Raw genomic sequence first — 17,882 nt, 5'->3', positions numbered from 1 at the left:
CCTAAACTTCAGGAATGATCTGTATTATATAAAGTAAAACCTTGGTTTATGAGCGTTTTGAAAGACGAGCAAAGTTGTTTTTTTTTTTTTTTTGCCTCGATTTGTGAGCGCTGTCTTGATATACGAGCAGTAGTTTTAATGTTAAAAAAAGAATTACACTCACAATGCTAAGGAGTCTGGTGCGGTTCCAAAGCCGCTGATGTATATGTACTGTACTATACAGTAAAGCCGATGGGGTACAGTATATCGTTCTGTATGTGGCCAGAGATCTGGGGGCACTGGTGGCTTCCTGCGCTTCCTGCAGATCTCTGAGACACTCCTAGCTGGGTGGGCGGACAAAATGCGCGATCGGAGCACCCGGAAGTGACGTCAACAGTTCCCGAGTGTCTCCGAGTTCTGCAGTGGATGAAGCCAGCTGTCGGCTGACATCATAGATCCGGAATAGGCTCTAAAAAGATCCTGATCATATGGTCAGACTTGGGATCCACCCAGAAGCTTGACTGATAGCTGGCTCAGCCTCCCAGTCAATCGCTGAGAGCCTTAGCCTGCCCCCTCCACAGCCTGACACTCCAGCGAGCGTTGAAGGGGCAGAGCAGAGAGGGGTGACCGACAGTCACTGCTCTCCACTCAGAGTGGTGGAGAGAAGTGAGCGATCACCGGTGTTTGATCCCTCAGTTCTCCGTGTAGAGCTGGCGGAGGAAAGAAGATGCATCCACCTAGGTGAGTATAATCTTCTTTTTTTTTTTTTTCCCCGAACCCATACTTCTCTTTTTTAAAGTATTACTAAAGGCAAAACTTGTTTTTTAGCTTTGGAGGAGATGGATTAGAACTGTCTAAGTGTTTTTTTTTTTTTTTCTGTCTGTGCACCCTTTAGAGCCGGTTCACACTTCTGCGTGTGCCGGGTTCGCATGTCATGTCGGAGCGCACTGCTCCGACATGACATGCGATCAGCTGTGCGTTGCGAGTTTAGCCATACAGTTTGTATGGCTAAATTCGCACCGCACCCGCAGCAAAGACGCACAGGAGGCATTTTTGCTGCCGCATCAGGATCGGATCGCACAGCGGTTCACACTTGTGCAATCCGATCCTGTGCGAACTGCACGATCGCACTGCGATATGCGATCAAACTGGGGGTGTCGTTAAGATTACATTGACACCCCCAGCGGATCGCATATGGCAGTGTGAACTGCCGGGGGTGCGTGTGCGATGCGGGAACAGGCTGCGAATTCGCAGCCTTCCCGCATCGCAATAGTGTGAACCGAGCCTTAGAGACATCCTCTCCATTTGTCTTGTTTACCATTATCACCAGGAGTAAAAATAAAAGAAAATCCCAAAACTGTGTGTTATCAGAACAGGAATAGAGGGGAAATCCTTCAATGGGGACACTAGCTCTATTACTATTATTTTAATGTATTTATTTAGTGCCAACAGTTTGCGTAGTGCTTTAGGGCAGACAGTACAGTTACAATACAATTCAATACAGTAGGAATCAGAGGGCCCTGCTCGTTGGAGCTTACAATCTAAGAGTGCTAGGGACCCTGGTGACAACCGGGGATTCCCTGATTTTTGGAGGGGTTTTCCCTCGCTTCCTTTTTTTGGCATGGGAAAGCAAGTGAAGGGAAATCTCCCCAATGGGACGCAGTTGGCAAATAACTGACAGAACACTCCTTTACTCTACTGAAAAAGAAAAAGAAAGCCTTGTCTTCCAAAATGTAATATATTGCAGCTAACCAATCCTTAGATGTGGTGACTGCTGGTTTACTTTTTTTTTTTTTCTGCTTTTTCCTTCCTTCCATTTTTGTTAGGTGATCTGGCCAGTAACACACCTCCTGTATTAGAGTGCCCCCACTCTGGAGGAATGAGAACAGGGGGCACAGCAGACAGCAGCATTGTCAGTCTGGGGGGAGGGGGTGTTAGTTGTACTTGCAGATTTAGATAATTAAAGCCAAACGCAAGCTAAGACTTTAGGCTCCATTCACACTGGCTTAACCGTTTGCTGATCGTGTACTGTATATACTGTATCTCATAAAAGTACAAACACCTCTTTCACATGGTAAAGCACATGTCAGGCACACATTTAACCCTTTGATCCCCCCTGATGTTAGCTCCTGCACTTCCTTTGTCATTAGTACAGTGACAGTGCATATTTTTTAGCACTGATCACTGTATCGGTGTAACTGGTTCCCAAAAAGTGTCAGTTAGTGTCCCGACTGTCCACCCCAATATCCCAGTCCTGCTATAAGTTGCTGATTCCCGCCATTACTAGTAAAACAATAAATAGTTAAAAATAAACAAAATTATTACATAGTTTTCTTTTTTACCAAAAATATGTAGCAGAATGCATATTGGCCTAAACTGATAAAAAAAATTGATTGTTTTACTTTATTTTATTGGATGTGTTTTATAGCAGAAAGTAAAAAAAAAAAAAAAAAAAAAAAAATATATATATATATATATATATAATTTATTTTATTTTTTTCAATTGTCGCACTTTTTTGTTTATAGCGCAAAAAATTTAAACCACAGAGGTGATCAAATACCACCAAAAGAAAGCTCTATTTGTGGGGGGAAAAAAAGGACCTCTAATTTGTTTAGGTACAGCATTGCATGTGTCCATGCACATTAGGATGATTACAGGGATATTTTAAGCTCTGCGCATAGAGGCAGAAAAAAAAACACTTTTGGTTTGCGTTTCTGATTGGAGCTTCCTGGCAGAAAAAAACGCTAAACTCGTTTAAACACCTGTACAAAAAAATGCTCTATAGGAGTGTTTTTTTTTTTTTTTTCTTAAGCCACATGTGCATGGAGCCTTATAAGCACTTACAGCAAGTTTCTGGCTTTTCCAGAGTCTCTCCAATCAATCTTATGGAACTCCTTACCCCAATCTGTCCGACTATCCCTTACTCTATTCGCTTTTAGACATTGCCTGAAAACCCTCCCCTTCAGAGCAGCCTATCCTACCCACACCTAATAACTGTATTTTCATTTTATCAGCCCATCCCCCACAGTTATTACCTTTTGTATCACTTGACCCTCCCTTCTAGATTGTAAGCTCTAATGAGCAGGGCCCTCTGGTTCCTCCTGTATTGAGTTGTATTGTCTGACCTCATGTTGTAAAGCACTGCGCAAACTGTTGGCGCTATGTAAATCCTGTATAATAATAATTATAAATAATAAAGGCTTTACATACAAAGCTGACTATTGTAAGCACACCTGACAGCAATAAATGGGTTGTCTCAACCCTGTAACTGCTACATCTACAGGAATGCTTGTTCTGATGAAAAACAGACTTAAAGTGGAATTCCGGCCTATTTTGCAATTTTAGTGATTCCAGGAGTGCTCGCTATGCTGATCAACAATTGGGCATTTTCAATTTTTTTTCGGGAGGTCCCTTACCTTATTTTCAGGGCATTTTTGATTGTACTTCCTCCTTCTCCCTCCTCTGTGGCCACGGCCACCGACATCACTGCCGCCTTTGCATTGCATCCTGGGAGCTGTTTTTCATCACTCGCAGGAGGCTGGAATCAGGAAGAAGGACACAGCAGATTACACTGCGGCTTCAGATGCCCACATCCAAGATGGCCACGCTCAGACAGCGTTTTTAAAAGTAAGATTTTGACTAAAATCCAATACTGTACACCTTGTAAGTATGAGAATAGCGGTTCTGTAAAGGGCGATGGATTCGTATTATAGGGGTATTTTTAGTTTAAAAATGGTATTTGAGGCCGGAACTCCGCTTTAAGCTGGATACACACTTTACAATTGTCTTTTAGATTTTTTCCTTCAGACTTACCAAAACCATGTAACATGAGGTCAAATCTAAACACTTTCAATTTGTATGCAATCAAGCAGGCCCTTGCATAACATAGTTGGAGGTAAATCTAAGAGTCGGTTCACACTGGGGCGACACGACTCCTTACTACTTCGGGGGCGACTTGTGCATTCCCATGCACCACGACTTCGGAGCGACTTGCAGGGACTTCACATAATGGAAGTCTATGCAAGTCGCTCCGAGGTCGCCCCGAAGTAGTACAGGACCCTTTTTCTAAGTCGGAGCGACTTGAGTCGCTCCTATTAGAACGGGTCCTGTAGCGGTCAATGGGCCGCGAGGGAGCGCGACTTGTCAGGTTGACAAGTCGCGCTAATGTGAACCGGCTCTTAAGGAAATCAAACAACAAAAGTTGTATAGTGTGTATCCAAGTTTAAGCTGGATACACACTGTCGTTAGATTTCCTTCAGATTTACCTTTTCTATGTAGTGCAAGGGCCTGCCAGATTGCATACAAATTGAAAGTGTTTAGATTTGACCTCATATTATATGGTTTTGGTAAATCTAAAGACAATTGTATATGGCCCATAACTGGCTGGATCACCAAATGAAAAAAAAAAAAAAGTAACCTTAAAAAAAAACGAATGCAGCCATCACATCCAAGCATTGATAAGCTGCAATAAAATAAATGTTTGCTTTTGGGTTTAATAACCCTTTTTACTTTTCACACTGAAACGTAGACTAGAACAAAAGCCGAAATCCGAGCGATTGCTATACCCCAAAGCACAGTTTTTAATAGACATTAGTTTGGATCATGAGCATATAATCTTTTCAGTTTGAGGTATGACAAATTCTGCTAAGGCAGCACTTAAATCCTGGAAGTCATGGTTGATAAAGTGCTGCTGCACACATTTGGCTGGGCCTGTAGCAGCAGGGGTCCTATTTCAGGTTGTCATTGTGTGCTCTCTCTGGAATGCATATTTGTTTCCAGAGCTGTGAATAGGTTTAGGAGAAGGTCACTCGTATGAATGTGTTTCCTGTCAGGCTCACCAAAGCCATCACTGTACTCAGCCAGTGTTGGAATGTAGGCTAGCTGGAAGCATTATTACATGAAATTATACAGGCTTCATTGTGTGGATGAATCACCTAGGTGTTTAATAATGTCCTCCACTCACTTTGTTTTGCCTGGGTTTGGTGACTTGTGTCACAATCATAACTTATTGGGCAAATATTGAGCCCGGATACTCTGCTTTTTAGCGAGGAATCCTACCCCCACCTCCTGGCAGCGTTTCACTATGTCCCAACCCCTGCCACTGTCACTTTTGCTGGAAGAGTATAAATAAAGGCATGAGAAGTAAATAAATGGAATCGTATACCAAATTTGATTTACATAGTATTTTTTTAATTTTTTTTTATTTTTTTTATTACAGGTACTTATATAGTGCCAACACTTTACACAGTGCTTTACATACTGTACATACACATCAGTCCCATGATAAATGATGTAGAGCAGGGATTCCCAAACTACGGCCCTGCAGCTGTTGCAGAACTGCACATCCCATGAGGCATTGTATTGTGAATGTGCCATTCACATACATGACTAGGCATGATGAGAATTTTAGTTCCTGAACAACTGGAGGGCCGTAGTTTGGGAATCCCTGATGTAGAGCTTACCCAGTCCCCGCCCAGCCTATAGCAATTTGACAGGCGAGCGGGACTTTCGTCGTTCCGGGTTGATGACATATGACATTCTCCTGGATCCCGCCGCGCTGCGGGCACGTTCTGTCCACCGTACACAGCCGATGACTGATCAGAATACCGGCCTGCTACACATGGAGCTGTGGCTTAGCTCAGGTGACCCATAGCAAGCTGCTTGCTGTGGGGGCACTCCATAGGAGGGAGGGACCAAGAGAGTCGAGAAGAGGAGGATACAGGCTGTTCTGTGGAAAACCCCTTCACAGAGCAGGTAAGTATAACATGGTTGTCATTTTTATAGAAAATAAAGAGACTTTACAATCACTTTAATTTATTCTGACTGCTGGAGTACATTTCCGCTCATATGCTCATAATTTGGTGTATTTTTTATTTTTTTTGCCTCTAAATGCTGCTTTTAAAATACCGATCAAAACGCCTGATGTGCATGGCCACATGGGCTAACACAGAGCTGCGTTTAGAGGCATAAAAACACCTCAACACAACAGCACTTGGCCTTTTTAGTAAACAAGCATTTTTGAGAAGAGACACTGCTAATAGTCATCAGATTGCATTAAAATTAAATTATGAAAATCGAGTGCTTAGTTGGGTCATGGGGTGGCACATGCACTTTAGAACTAATCCTTAGTCCAAATGTTATGACACAATTTCTAATACTATTCACTATGACACAATTGATCAGCCCATGCACTATGGCACCATTGATCTGCCCATGCGCTGTGGCACCATTGATCTGCCCATGCGCTGTGGCACCATTGATCTGCCCATGCGCTGTGGCACCATTGATCTGCCCATGCGCTGTGGCACCATTGATCTGCCCGTGCGCTATGGCACCATTGATCTGCCCGTGCGCTGTGACACCATTGATCTGCCCGTGCGCTGTGACACCATTGATCTGCCCATGCGCTGTGGCGCCATTGATCTGCCCATGCATTTTGGCATCAGTGATCGGTGCATGCACTATGGCACCATTGATCAGCCCATGCACTGTGACGCCATCGATCTACTCATGCGCTTTGGCAACAATGATCAGTCCATGCGCATGCCACTATTGATCAGCTCATGTGCAATGGCATGATCAATCAGCCAATGATTCCATCAGTAACAATACATTAACACCAGGGGAAACCTGTATATCATCTAGAAAATCTTCTTTTGCAGTTAGTAGAACTGTAAGGAGAGGCGACTTGTGCTGAGGCTCCTCGGAATTCCTGACTATTAAAATATTGCAATAATCCGATATGATTGCACATACTTCTTAACAGCTGGCAATCAAAGATATTAGCCTGCATGACTCTGCTGTCATTGCAGGCTACTGACTTCAGAATTCCTTCTGTTGCCTGTTCAATCCAAAGGCAATACATTTCGCCAGTCAAGTTAAAGTTGGATTTTTTTTTATAATCTGAGCATTATGGAACCCAATGAATCTTTATCCTGTTATCTTTATCCCAATATTGAACTTTGGTTTATAAACTGGATTTTTGCTGTGCACTAAAATATGTAAAATGGTCACAGAATGGAGAGTTCTGCTGGTAATCATGGGAGGAATTCATGATAAGGTCACATACAACCAGTAACAAAATTCTTCTACTTCTCTAGTTTTTCAAAGACTTGCAACTCTTTCTGTGAAAACAATTTCTATTGTTTTCTGTAAGTTGTTGTACTGTATGTTGGTGCTATACAAGTTAAAACAAAATGTGTCTGGCAAGTCCTCTGCAAGTCGAAGCCAAATAACTGAGGCAGAGAAATAACTGATGCAACTCTGATGAGTTTGGCAGCAAGTTCAACATGATACGACAACTCAACAACTCCCATAATTGGATGCTTTCAGTCCTGCCATGAATAAGTAGTGCAATGACTTTGTATGATGAAGAAGAATTAGTGGGCATACATATAGTTTGGTTCAGTGTACTGATGTACAATCAATTTAGCTGCTCTCCTACAGTGAGGGAAAAAAGTATTTGATCCACTGCTGATTTTGTACATGTGCCCACTGACAAAGAAATGATCAGTCTATAATTTTATTGGTAGGTTTATTTTAACAGTGAAAGCCCGAAACCACAAAACAAAAAAGTTATAAATTGATTTGCATTTTCATGAGTGAAATAAGTATTTTGTCCCCTATCAGCAAGATTTCTGGCTCCCAGGTGTCTTCTATACAGGTAACGAGCTGAGATTAGGAGCACTCTTTTGAAGGGAGTGCTCCTAATCTCAGCTTGTTACCTGTATAAAAGACTCCTGTCCACAGAAGCCTTCAGATTCCAATCTCCTCACCATGGCCAAGACCAAAGAGCTGTCCAAGAATGTCAGGGAAAGGATTGTAGACCTACGCAAGGCTGGAATGGGCTACATGACCATCGCCAAGCAGCTTGGTGAGAGGGTGACAACAGTTGGTGCGATTTATTCGCAAATGGAAGAAACACAAAATAACTGGCAATCTCCCTCAGTCTGGGGCTCCATGCAATATTTTCCCTCATGGAGTTTCAATGATCATGAGAACGGTGTGGAATCAGCTCAGAATCTTGTCAATGATCTCAAGGCAGCCAGGATCCTAATGACCTAGAAAACATTTGGTAACACACTAAGCCGTGAAGGACTGAAATCCTGCAGCGCCCGCAAGGTCCCCCTGCTCAAGAAAGCACATGTACAAGCCCGTCTGAAGTTTGCTAATGAACATCTGAATGGTTCAGAGGAGAACTAGGTGAAAGTGTTGTGGTCAGATGCAACCAAAATCAAGCTTCTGGCATCAACTCAACTCGCCGTGTTTGGAGGAGGAGGAATGCTGTCTATGAGCCCAAGAACACCATCCCCACTGTCAAACATTGAGATGGAAACATTATGCTTTGGGGGTGTTTTTCTGCTAAGGGGACGGGACAACTTCACTGCATCAAACGGAAGATAGACGGAGCCAAATCCTGGGTGAGAACCTCCTTCCGTCAGCCAGGGCATTGGATATTCCAGCATGACAGTGACCCAAAACACACGGCCAAGGCAACAAAGGAGTGGCTCAAGAAGAAGCAAATTAAGGTCCTGGAGTGGCCTAGCCAGTCTCCAGACCTTAATCCTATAGAAAATATGTGAAGGGAGCTGAAGGTTCGAGTTACCAAATGTCAGTCTTGAAACCTTATTGACGTGGAGAGGATCTGCAAAGAGGAGTGGGACAAAATTCCTCCTTAATTGTGTGCAAACCTGGTGGCCAACTAAAAGAAACGTCTGACCTCTGTGAATGTCAACAAGGGTTTTGCCACCAAGTACTAAGTCATGTTTTGTGAAGGGGTCAAATACCTATTTTACCTATTAAAATGCAAATCAATTTATAACTTTTTTGAAATGCAATTTTTCTGGATATTTTTGTTGTTTTTCTGTCTCTCACTGTTAAAATCTACCAATAAAATTCTAGACTGATCATTTCTTTGTCAGTGGGCAAACGTACAAAATCAGCAGGGGACCAAATACTTTTTTTTTTTTTTCCAGTGAGGACATATTTGCACGGTTTACCTTTTAAGCAAGATTTTCGATGTGTCTCATTTTGGCATGCTTGCTCTTCTGGAGTTTTGTTATGTGTGTGGTGGTGTTTTTTTTTTTTTTTTTTTAAATTAAAATAACAAATATGTTATATTTACCTGCTCTCTGCAATGACCTTGCACAGAACAGCCCTGAACCTCCTCTTCTGGGGTCCCCGATTGTTCTTGTTGCGTCACCATAAAAAGCCGCTTCCTGTGGTGGTGCACCTACAAGTTTGCTCCTGAGTCAGTCTGTGTGCATCAATTAAAATACAGTGCAGCTTTGCCCCGCCACTGCTCCTTCCTCACAAGCCTTGATTGACAGCAGCAGGATCCAGTGGCTCCCTCTGCTGCCTTTGTGTTTTGTGAATGCTGGGAGAGAAGAAGAGTAGAACTGCTGCCTGGCACAGCCCTGGATTGATCCAGGAGTCAGGTAAGAGTTCATTGACAGACACAGCTTCAGATGTTCATAACCATTGGGTTATACTGCCCCCTACAGGAGTAGGACACTAGGCAGAAAAAAAGTCTGGCTATGGCCATGAGCAGTCCCTGGGGGTATACTCCCTCTCTCTGATATAGGCACTGCTAGTCAGGAGTAAGAGCCTAGTTCCTTGCTGGGATCTGTGGTCCTGGACATTTTTTTCTTTTTAGATAGAATTTTTTTTTTCTCTTGGATTTTTCCTGTGAGATTTACAATCAACTGCCAGGTTGGGCGACAGGCTGGATAATCTAGATCCAGTGGTCACCCCAGTCTAGCCAGTGAACGCACGCAGACCTCAGCTCCGCGCTAGGTTGGCTATGACATAGCCACACTGGATGGGGGCTGGCCTGCGAGTTAAACACCTCACAAGGTCGCAAACGGCCGGGTCTCGGCTCGAGTCGCATCGTCCCTCCTGGCCGACAGACCCCCACATTTCGATGGAGAGGGGTTCTATCTGGAGTGATGCCCATCTGGGTCCCTGTAAGCCTCATGGGGCCGCCATTTTATTGTATGTTTATGTAGTCTGGCGGCCGATTTTCGGTGGTTTGTTATTCAAAATAGCGGCGGCCATGACAGTGGAGCCCTGTGGGTGGCAATTTTGGCTGTGGGAGCCCCTCCTCATCCCCTGACTCCTGGATCCTTTCACTTTCTGATCGCTGCACATGGAGTTCAGATTATCCTGGTGGCTGCAGGTGCCAGTTTCTGCTGGGTGGTGAGTTTGGTGGGGTTCTCTTCCTCTCTGCTGAGGATCGCTTGGTGCTTGTGTCTGGCAATCGGGTGGTGCTGCCACCGCAGCAGGGGTTGTCCGTTGCAGTGTTTTACACTTTTTGTGGGGTCCCCCTGGTGACTAATGGAGTCTTTGGAACACATCTCTCCACCTGATCCCCTCTCTGAGGCTGCAGGGCCCTCCGGATCCCAATCATCCATCGATGCACTGACGGCGGTCCTGAAGTCCTTTGTGTCCCGGGTGGAGGTGATCCTGACGAGCTAGCAAAAAGCACCCCCTGCCTCATCTGTCTCATCAGATCCTGAATCTGATTCAGCCGCCGCGGACGTGGGTAACCCTGCTGGGTCTGCAACAACGTGCCCGGAAACCTCTTGATAGTGAGAATTATTCCTCTACGTCTGCAACCATGCACAAAAAGGCGCTGGTGGAAGCACTGATTGTATCTCTGTGTGAGACCTAAAGATGGAGGATGCAGCTGTGATGGAGGCGCATGTTCCTTTTTGGGAAGCAGAAGCCTTCCAGAGCGGCGAAGGTGTTTCCTTTCCCCGCCTATTTTGACAGAATTGTCGCTAAAGAGTGGGGATGACTAAAGCGTCACCGTGGGGTCCCTAAGCGCTTTACTAGGCGTTACCCCTATGAGAAGTCCCTTCTTAAGAAGTGGACTGTTCCACCAGTGGCAGACCCTCTGATTTCAAGATTGAACAAGGCAACCATGATTCCGGTTAAAGAGTCCCCGGCCTTTAAGTATCCGGCTGACAGGAATGCGGAGGCTGTGGTCCGCAATATGTACACTCAGTATTTACCATTACCCTGGTTTTGCAAACTCTGACCGAGTGGGCTAAACTTTTACGCCATGACCTGGAACGGCTCCCCCCATGCCTCTGTTGAGCTGGCGGACCAGCTGGTCCAGGAGCTGCAGTTTATCTTTGATGCCTCTCTGGATGCGGCTCCCCTAGTGGCTCGGTTATGTTTTGGCAGTGGTCCTTCGGTGTGTCTGTAGGCTCAAATGCTGGTCTGCGCACTAGACTTCTAAAAAGGCCTTGACTGATATTCCTTTTCAAGGAGATCGCCTGTTTGGAGCTTCCCTGGATGACATCATAAATGGTTGCACAAGGGAGAAGAAAGGAACCTCATCGTGGACGTGGGCCTTCTTTTTAAGAAGTTTTTTCGTCCCTCAGAGTCTACTAACAAGGGCTTGAAGCCTTTCAGGGCCTCCTCCGGAGGATCCAAACAAACCTGGTCTGGCAAGCTGGGAGCAGGCTTCTCCAAACCCATGGACAAGGCTCCTTCAGCATGAAGGCGGGCCCTCGCCAGTATCAGAGGTGGGGAGACGTCTTCGCTGGTTTCTGGACCCAAGGACTTCCCTGGTGCAAGACAAGTGGGTCCACAAAGTAATTCGGTCCGGCTACATGATCGAGTTTCTCTCTTGTCCCCAGGCAAGGTTCTTTCCTTCCAACTTGCACCTGTCCCCGGACCGCTTACAGGGTCTGTTTGTGGCGGTACAAGACCTGTTACATCAAGGGGTAATTGTCCTGGTTCCGACTGCGGAACTTTTTCAGGGTTTTTACTCAAACCGTTTTACAGTTCCCAGGAAGGTAGGAAAGTGCATCCAATCCTGGACCTCAGGGCGCTGAACAGCTTTACAGAAGTTCAGAATGGAGTCCATTCGCACGCACAAAGATGCTTACCGTAACATTCCAATATGTGCCAGTCACCAGCGCTTCCTCTGCTTTGCCGTGGGAGAGGAGCATTATCAGATTGTGGTGTTACCCTTTGGTCTTGCCTCTGCTCCTCAGGTTTTCACAAGTGTTAGCCCCGGTGCTAGCATAGCTACGCCATTGGCGGATCGGGGTACTGGGCTACTTGGACGATCTCCTCCTGCGAGTGGAATCTCCTCCTGCGAGTGGAGTCTCCTTTATGCTCTGGTGTAAAGCCTGGAGATCACAATACGACCCCTGCGGGAGTTTGGCTGGATTCTGAATTTTCAGAAGTCTGCCCTGGTTCCGTGCACAAAGCTGGACTATCTGAGCCTGACTCTGGACTCGGCCTTAGCCAGAATGCTCCTTTTTTCTCTGGACAAACTCCAGAATTTGCAGGCTGCAATTCATCTCATGCTGTCATCTCTCCAGACTTGCATGCAGGTGCTGGGCCTGATGGTGTCTACCTTCAATGCGGTTTCGTTTGCACAGTACAATACGAGGTCCCTGCAAAGGGAGATTCTGACCAATGGGACAAGACTCCGCAGTCTCTGGACAATCCGATACGGCTGGGTCGGGAACGAAGGTGTTCCTGATATGGTGACTTCGTTCTCTGGCACTTTGGCTGGGCAAATCCTTCTTCCCCTGTCCGGCTGGGAATGCGTCCTCAGCAAGCACACTGCTCAGGGAATCTGGACTCTGGAGGAGTCCAGACCACCAATCAATGTCTTGGAACTCCGAGCGATTAGACTGTGTCTGGACCATTGGACTGATCATCTTCAGGGTTTTCAAGTGTGCATTCCATCGGACAATGCCATAGCCGTGGCTTATATAAAAAACCAAGGGGGCACAAGAAGTGTCCTGGAGGTAGTCGGCATTCTAAGGTGGGCAGAACAGTTCGTTCCAGCCCTCTCTGCTGTAAACATTCCTGAGATGGAAAACTGCCAGGTGGATTACCTCAGTCGGCAGGCGTTGGACCAAGGGGAGCAGTCCCTTCATCCGGAGGCGTTTCTTCAGTTGTCTCTGGTGGGGCACCCCCAAAGTGGATTTGTTGGTGTTTCGGCTCAACAGAAATGTGCAGAGGTTTGTGGTTCGGTCAAGGGATCCTCTGGCGGACGCCACAGACGCGCTGGTGGCCTTGTGGGGTCAGTATCGTCTGATTTACGCCTCAGAAGTTATGCTGATAACAGAAGAAGGGAGCAGGAGAAAGCTATGGGACTTAGGCCTTTGAAGAGAGATAGGTAAACACTACATATAGATGTGCCCAGGTCAAATTTCATGAATCCGGATTAGAACCACTTTAAGGTAAAAAAGGTTTTAACGTTAGAACCACTTTAATGTAAAGGTAAATGACCAGCTCGGTATATCAGTATATTCCTTTCCTTTTTTTAAGAAGTAACTATTAGCACGTGTTCTTTTTAATACATTTTGGGTCACTGTTCGGCCTAGCATTCTTAACACAGATTTGCTCATTTTCAAGTGCAATTGCGCGGACCTTCACAGTTTGCTGCTGAACTGTTGCCACAGTGTGCTGCATTGTTTATATAGAGAAATCCTAATTTCAATGATGTAACATGGTTTTCAGGTAATTTTAATATCTGCTGCAAATTGAAAACTTATATTCTTTTACTTTAGGTTTACCAATCAAACCTTGGAATGAGAGCGCCACAGAGCCCCTCCCATGACTTTAATCGAGATGGAAGAAAAGTAAGTTTCCCTAGTGTACTATGGTGTTGAACTAAAGATTTTAAATTCATAATTAAGAAAAGTGCTGTTATTGACAAGGATTTATTTCTGATAAAAACACTAATAAAATACTTTAGAATCTATATTAAAGTGGAAATAACCCTTTTTTTGCACTTGTACCTACAGGTAAGCCTATAATAAAGCTTACCTGTAGGTACCGTGAATATTTTCTAAACCTGCACTGTTTAGGAGATATTCACACTGCATGCAGCCGGTGATGTCACTGGCGCATGCGCTCTGAAGGGATGGCATACCCGTGCCTTCCCTTCAGAGCCCTGTACCACGGTCTGTGATTTTCGCACGCATGTGCAGGGTGACCTACATTGCGGCTCAGCCAATCAGACGGCAAGCATGCAAACCCGGAAGGTGAAGATGGAAGCCCTTTCGGGGTGACAGCATGCCACTGGTGGGCTTCGTTCTAAGGTAAGTATTTCATAATGTGCTAGTATGTGAAGCATACTAGCACATTATGCCTTTACCTTGCAGGTTTAAAAAAAAAATTGATGCCGTTTACTACTACTTTAAGTTAAAAATGCATTAGGGTGATGTAATATGTAAAATTTGTGAAAGAAATACTAGTATGTTTTATATATTGTATGAACCCAAAGGGTAACTATGTTAAAAACAAATATTAGCATCAGCCTGCCTCAAACTATACAAGTTTATTGTTAACTTAAAGTAGTTGTAAACCTTAGAAATGAAAATTGAACAAAGCATATCCCAGTGTGATTTCTTTCTCTTCTCTTTTCCCTCTGCTATCTGCATGAGTCACTTCTGACCGATTATCTTGACACCACAGCACCACAGACTCTTGGGAGAGGGCACACAGCACACAGGTGATTGACAGCCCCAGCTGTTCGTGTTTTCCTATGAGAGTATGTGGGGGGGGGGGGGGGTGTCCTTTTCTTCCACTCAAGTTACACTCAACTCTCCTCTCTATGATGTGCAGTAAGGTCAGATCCCTGCCTGCTGGTGCTGAGAAAAATCCTTTTGTCTGTGTGCTTTAGAAGGCTGTAAGAGGAGAGGGGCTGGAGATAAACAGGTACAACTTTATGTAGGAGGATTTGTTTTATCCCTGTGTATCAGCTGAAGCTTGTCACTTCAGTGTGTATATTTATAAAGATTTACTACAACTTTAAAGTTTTTTTTTTTTTTAATTATTCTTATTATTTTAGATAGCATAGAAAAGAATTAGAAACTTTGGCTGTTTGTGCTGCTCTTAGGAGATTGTCTCTCACCTCCTGTTCACTTACGTTGTTTCAGAACGATTTTCATTTTTAATTTTTTTTAATTTAAAATGTAACAATATATTATTTTTCCCTCCAGCAGAATGAAAATGGCCGTGTCTTGCCTCTATCTGGTCACGTGGGCTTTGACAGTTTACCAGACCAGCTTGTTAGTAGATCCGTCCATGAAGGGTTTTGTTTCAATATCTTGTGTATTGGTAAGTTTTTAAATGTATGCAATTCAGCTAGTGATAACACAATATGATGATGAAAAGTACAGTATGATGGCCATTTGCATTCACTTTGACAAATGCCTGACTGTTGTATCCAGTTGTATGGCCTATAGATATAGGCAAAACAGTTTAGTGGAAGGTTTGTGACATCCCAAAAGTGGAAATCAAATATTGAGAGCTGGAGCCTTTACTATTTCTCCAATGTACGTTGATTGCCAGTATTCCCTGATACCTCACTGGTGCTCACCTACAAATAAAGGGGTTTTATAATGTACACTATATTACTAAAAGTATTGGGAGACCTGCCTTTACACGCACATGAACTTTAATGGCATCCCAGTCTTAAGCCCCGTACACACGCAACGATTATCGGCCGACCGATCGTCCGACTTTTGTCCAAGTGGTGTTTTGTTGGTTGGAATGTGCCTAGACTGCACACGAATTTTCTTGGCCAACAAAAATCTACTTCAGAAGTGATGTCATGTGCTGGTTTGTTTTCTTTGTGTTTTTTCTTCACTGAGCATGCCCAGTCTTGCTCATCAGATTTTTCCCTGTCGAAATCTGTACTGACTGCATGAAAATCGGCCGTTGTGTTGACGGCCAACAAAAATTTTATAGTCTGCACACCAGATATTTTTTGGCCGAAAAGTCGGAGTTGGTTGTCGGAAGCATCATACTAACAAGCCGGAAATCGGCAAATCGGACGTTGGCCGAAAATCCCTTGCCAATTTTCGACGCGTGTGTACGGGGCTTTAGTCTGTAGAGTTCAGTAAAGAGTTGGCCCACCCTTTGCAGCTATAACGGCTTCAACTCTTCTGGTAAGGCTGTCCACAAGGTTTAGGAGTGTGTCAGTGGGAATGTTTGACCATTCTTCCAGAAGCACATTTGTGAGGTCAGGCGCTGATGTTGGATGAGAAGGGTGGGCCAACTCAATATTTAACCCTTCAGACTAAGACTGGGATGCCATTAAAGCTCATGTGTGTGTGTGTGTAGACAGGTGTCCCAATACTTTTGGTAATGTAGTGTTTAAAAAACCCTAGCTCTCAACTGTTTGAAATCCCAACTTTGGACAAAAAAGTGTGTATGGACGGAGCAGTCCGCAGAGCAATACAAATATTCTCCAGCTAGTCCATACTAAAAGCCTATACATGAGTGTACTGTGCATATGTAGAAACCATTTACCTGCCTGCTACAGCATGTCATAGTTTATTTTGCTTGGGTTTTGTACTTCATTTTTAGCTTGCTATACTTCTGCTTTAATGGTATATTAAATGTTTCTGTTTTTGTTTGCTTTATGTGTCTCTTTCTGCTTTCTCTTCTGCATTTTCTACTTTAATCCTAGTACTGCCAATCAGGGGCTTTTGTATTGTTATAATAGATGTAACCGCACTGTATGCCGTGAACAGATGACATTATTGCAGGGACATTTCAGCCAAAATCTATGAGTGAACGAGGATCTGTGCTGCACAAATGGAGAGGTCTCTTAGTTGATTTTGCGATTTAATATTTCACCCATATCAAGAAATTGCTGGAGGTTACATTGGATGTTGGCCAATCAGAATTGGCTGACATCCTGTAATATAATTTGACTACCCAGCCCCTTTTCCTGCAGATTCATAGCAGCTATAGTTCATTCTTTTAAATAGTGTTTGTGATTTTCCAGAACATGTGCAGAGTTCTTGCCAACATCTGTAACATCATATGGATCCAGTAAAATCCTGTAGTGTATGCACTTGAGCAGTGATAGGATCAATACTTACAGAATGGGTAGAAAGTGTACATGTGAATAGATGCCTAAACATAGAATTCTATTATCTAAAGCCCCACTTCTGGTTTAACAACAGCAAAAAAAAAAACTTTTACTGCAGTACTCGCTCTCTCGCCAGCGCTGTCCAACACGGAAACTCTGCACCAGGCCTCTTCCTTTGCAACAAGAGTTTCATCATACCAGCCTGGAGAATTCCACTACATGATTGTCATTCTCTACAGCGATCAGGACTGACAACTGATGGAAGAAGAATGGGTACATGGTACTTATTGTGCAGCCCTCAGTCCCCAGCAACCAGTAGTCTGTGGTCTCCCTGCCTAGGTACTTGTACTTGCTGGTCAACAGGTAGCCTGGAATAATATTAGAAGCATTTGTGGACTTCCCCTGTGACATTAGGTCATATTGAAAACCAGGAAGCACTTCACCTAACGCTGCCCTGAAGCTTTGTAAATATCACAGTAAGTGATCTTTTCATTTCCATGCTGCTCCAGAAACAATAATAAAATATATCTTTGTTGGACACCTGTTCAGAAGGCCAGTCAGCATCTCTCAATATCTGTGGGCCCTAGCTCCAAGGGTGAAACGGAAACACTGCCAGCAAGTTTGTTCTGATAGAGGTCTGCAAGATATCAAGATATGTATGTCTATATCTCCTTTTACTTGCTGCCATCTCTCTATTTCCATTCTTTTTTCTCCCTCTTTCTCAAACCTGTGCTGCACCACCTTCCACCGCCGCAATTTGGGGTTGTTTCCTCTTCTCTTTCTTTTCACAATCTGGCCCTGCTCCTTCTCCCCCCTCTCTCCTACTTTGTTCCACAATCCAGTCTTTCTGACTCTGATCTCGCTGCCTCCTGTCTTTTTCTCCGCCAAAATCCTGTCTCCCTAACCCCTCTTCCTCCCTCCCTCCATCCCTCAGTCCCCCCCCCTCTCTCTCCCTCGCTCTCTCCCCCTCGCTCTCTCTCCCTCTCCCTCTCCCTCTCCCTCTCCCTCTCCCTCTCCCTCTCTCTCTCTCTCTCTCTC

The 17,882-nt window shown here is 44.4% G+C and overlaps 1 protein-coding gene across 2 annotated transcripts in view; it reads left to right on the top strand.

The window, feature by feature from the left end:
- The window catches only part of LOC309545604 (septin-10-like), a 132,717-nt gene that overhangs the window by 48,181 nt on the left and 66,654 nt on the right, over nucleotides 1-17,882 (top strand). Inside the window, exons 2-3 of one of the 2 annotated variants that reach the window (XM_082244846.1) lie at nucleotides 13,525-13,596; nucleotides 14,965-15,079. In XM_082244846.1, the coding sequence (XP_082100972.1) occupies nucleotides 13,525-13,596; nucleotides 14,965-15,079 (187 nt within the window). Of the gene's footprint in view, nucleotides 1-13,524; nucleotides 13,597-14,961; nucleotides 15,080-17,882 lie in introns of both variants that reach the window. The other variant, XM_082244845.1, reaches the window with a different exon arrangement.

Source organism: Pelophylax lessonae, assembly GCF_965119305.1.
Source record: "Pelophylax lessonae genome assembly, chromosome: 2".
NCBI lineage: Eukaryota > Metazoa > Chordata > Amphibia > Anura > Ranidae > Pelophylax > Pelophylax lessonae.
The sequence above is the reverse complement of the archived record's forward strand: the minus strand, read 5'-3'. Positions and strand labels throughout refer to the sequence as shown.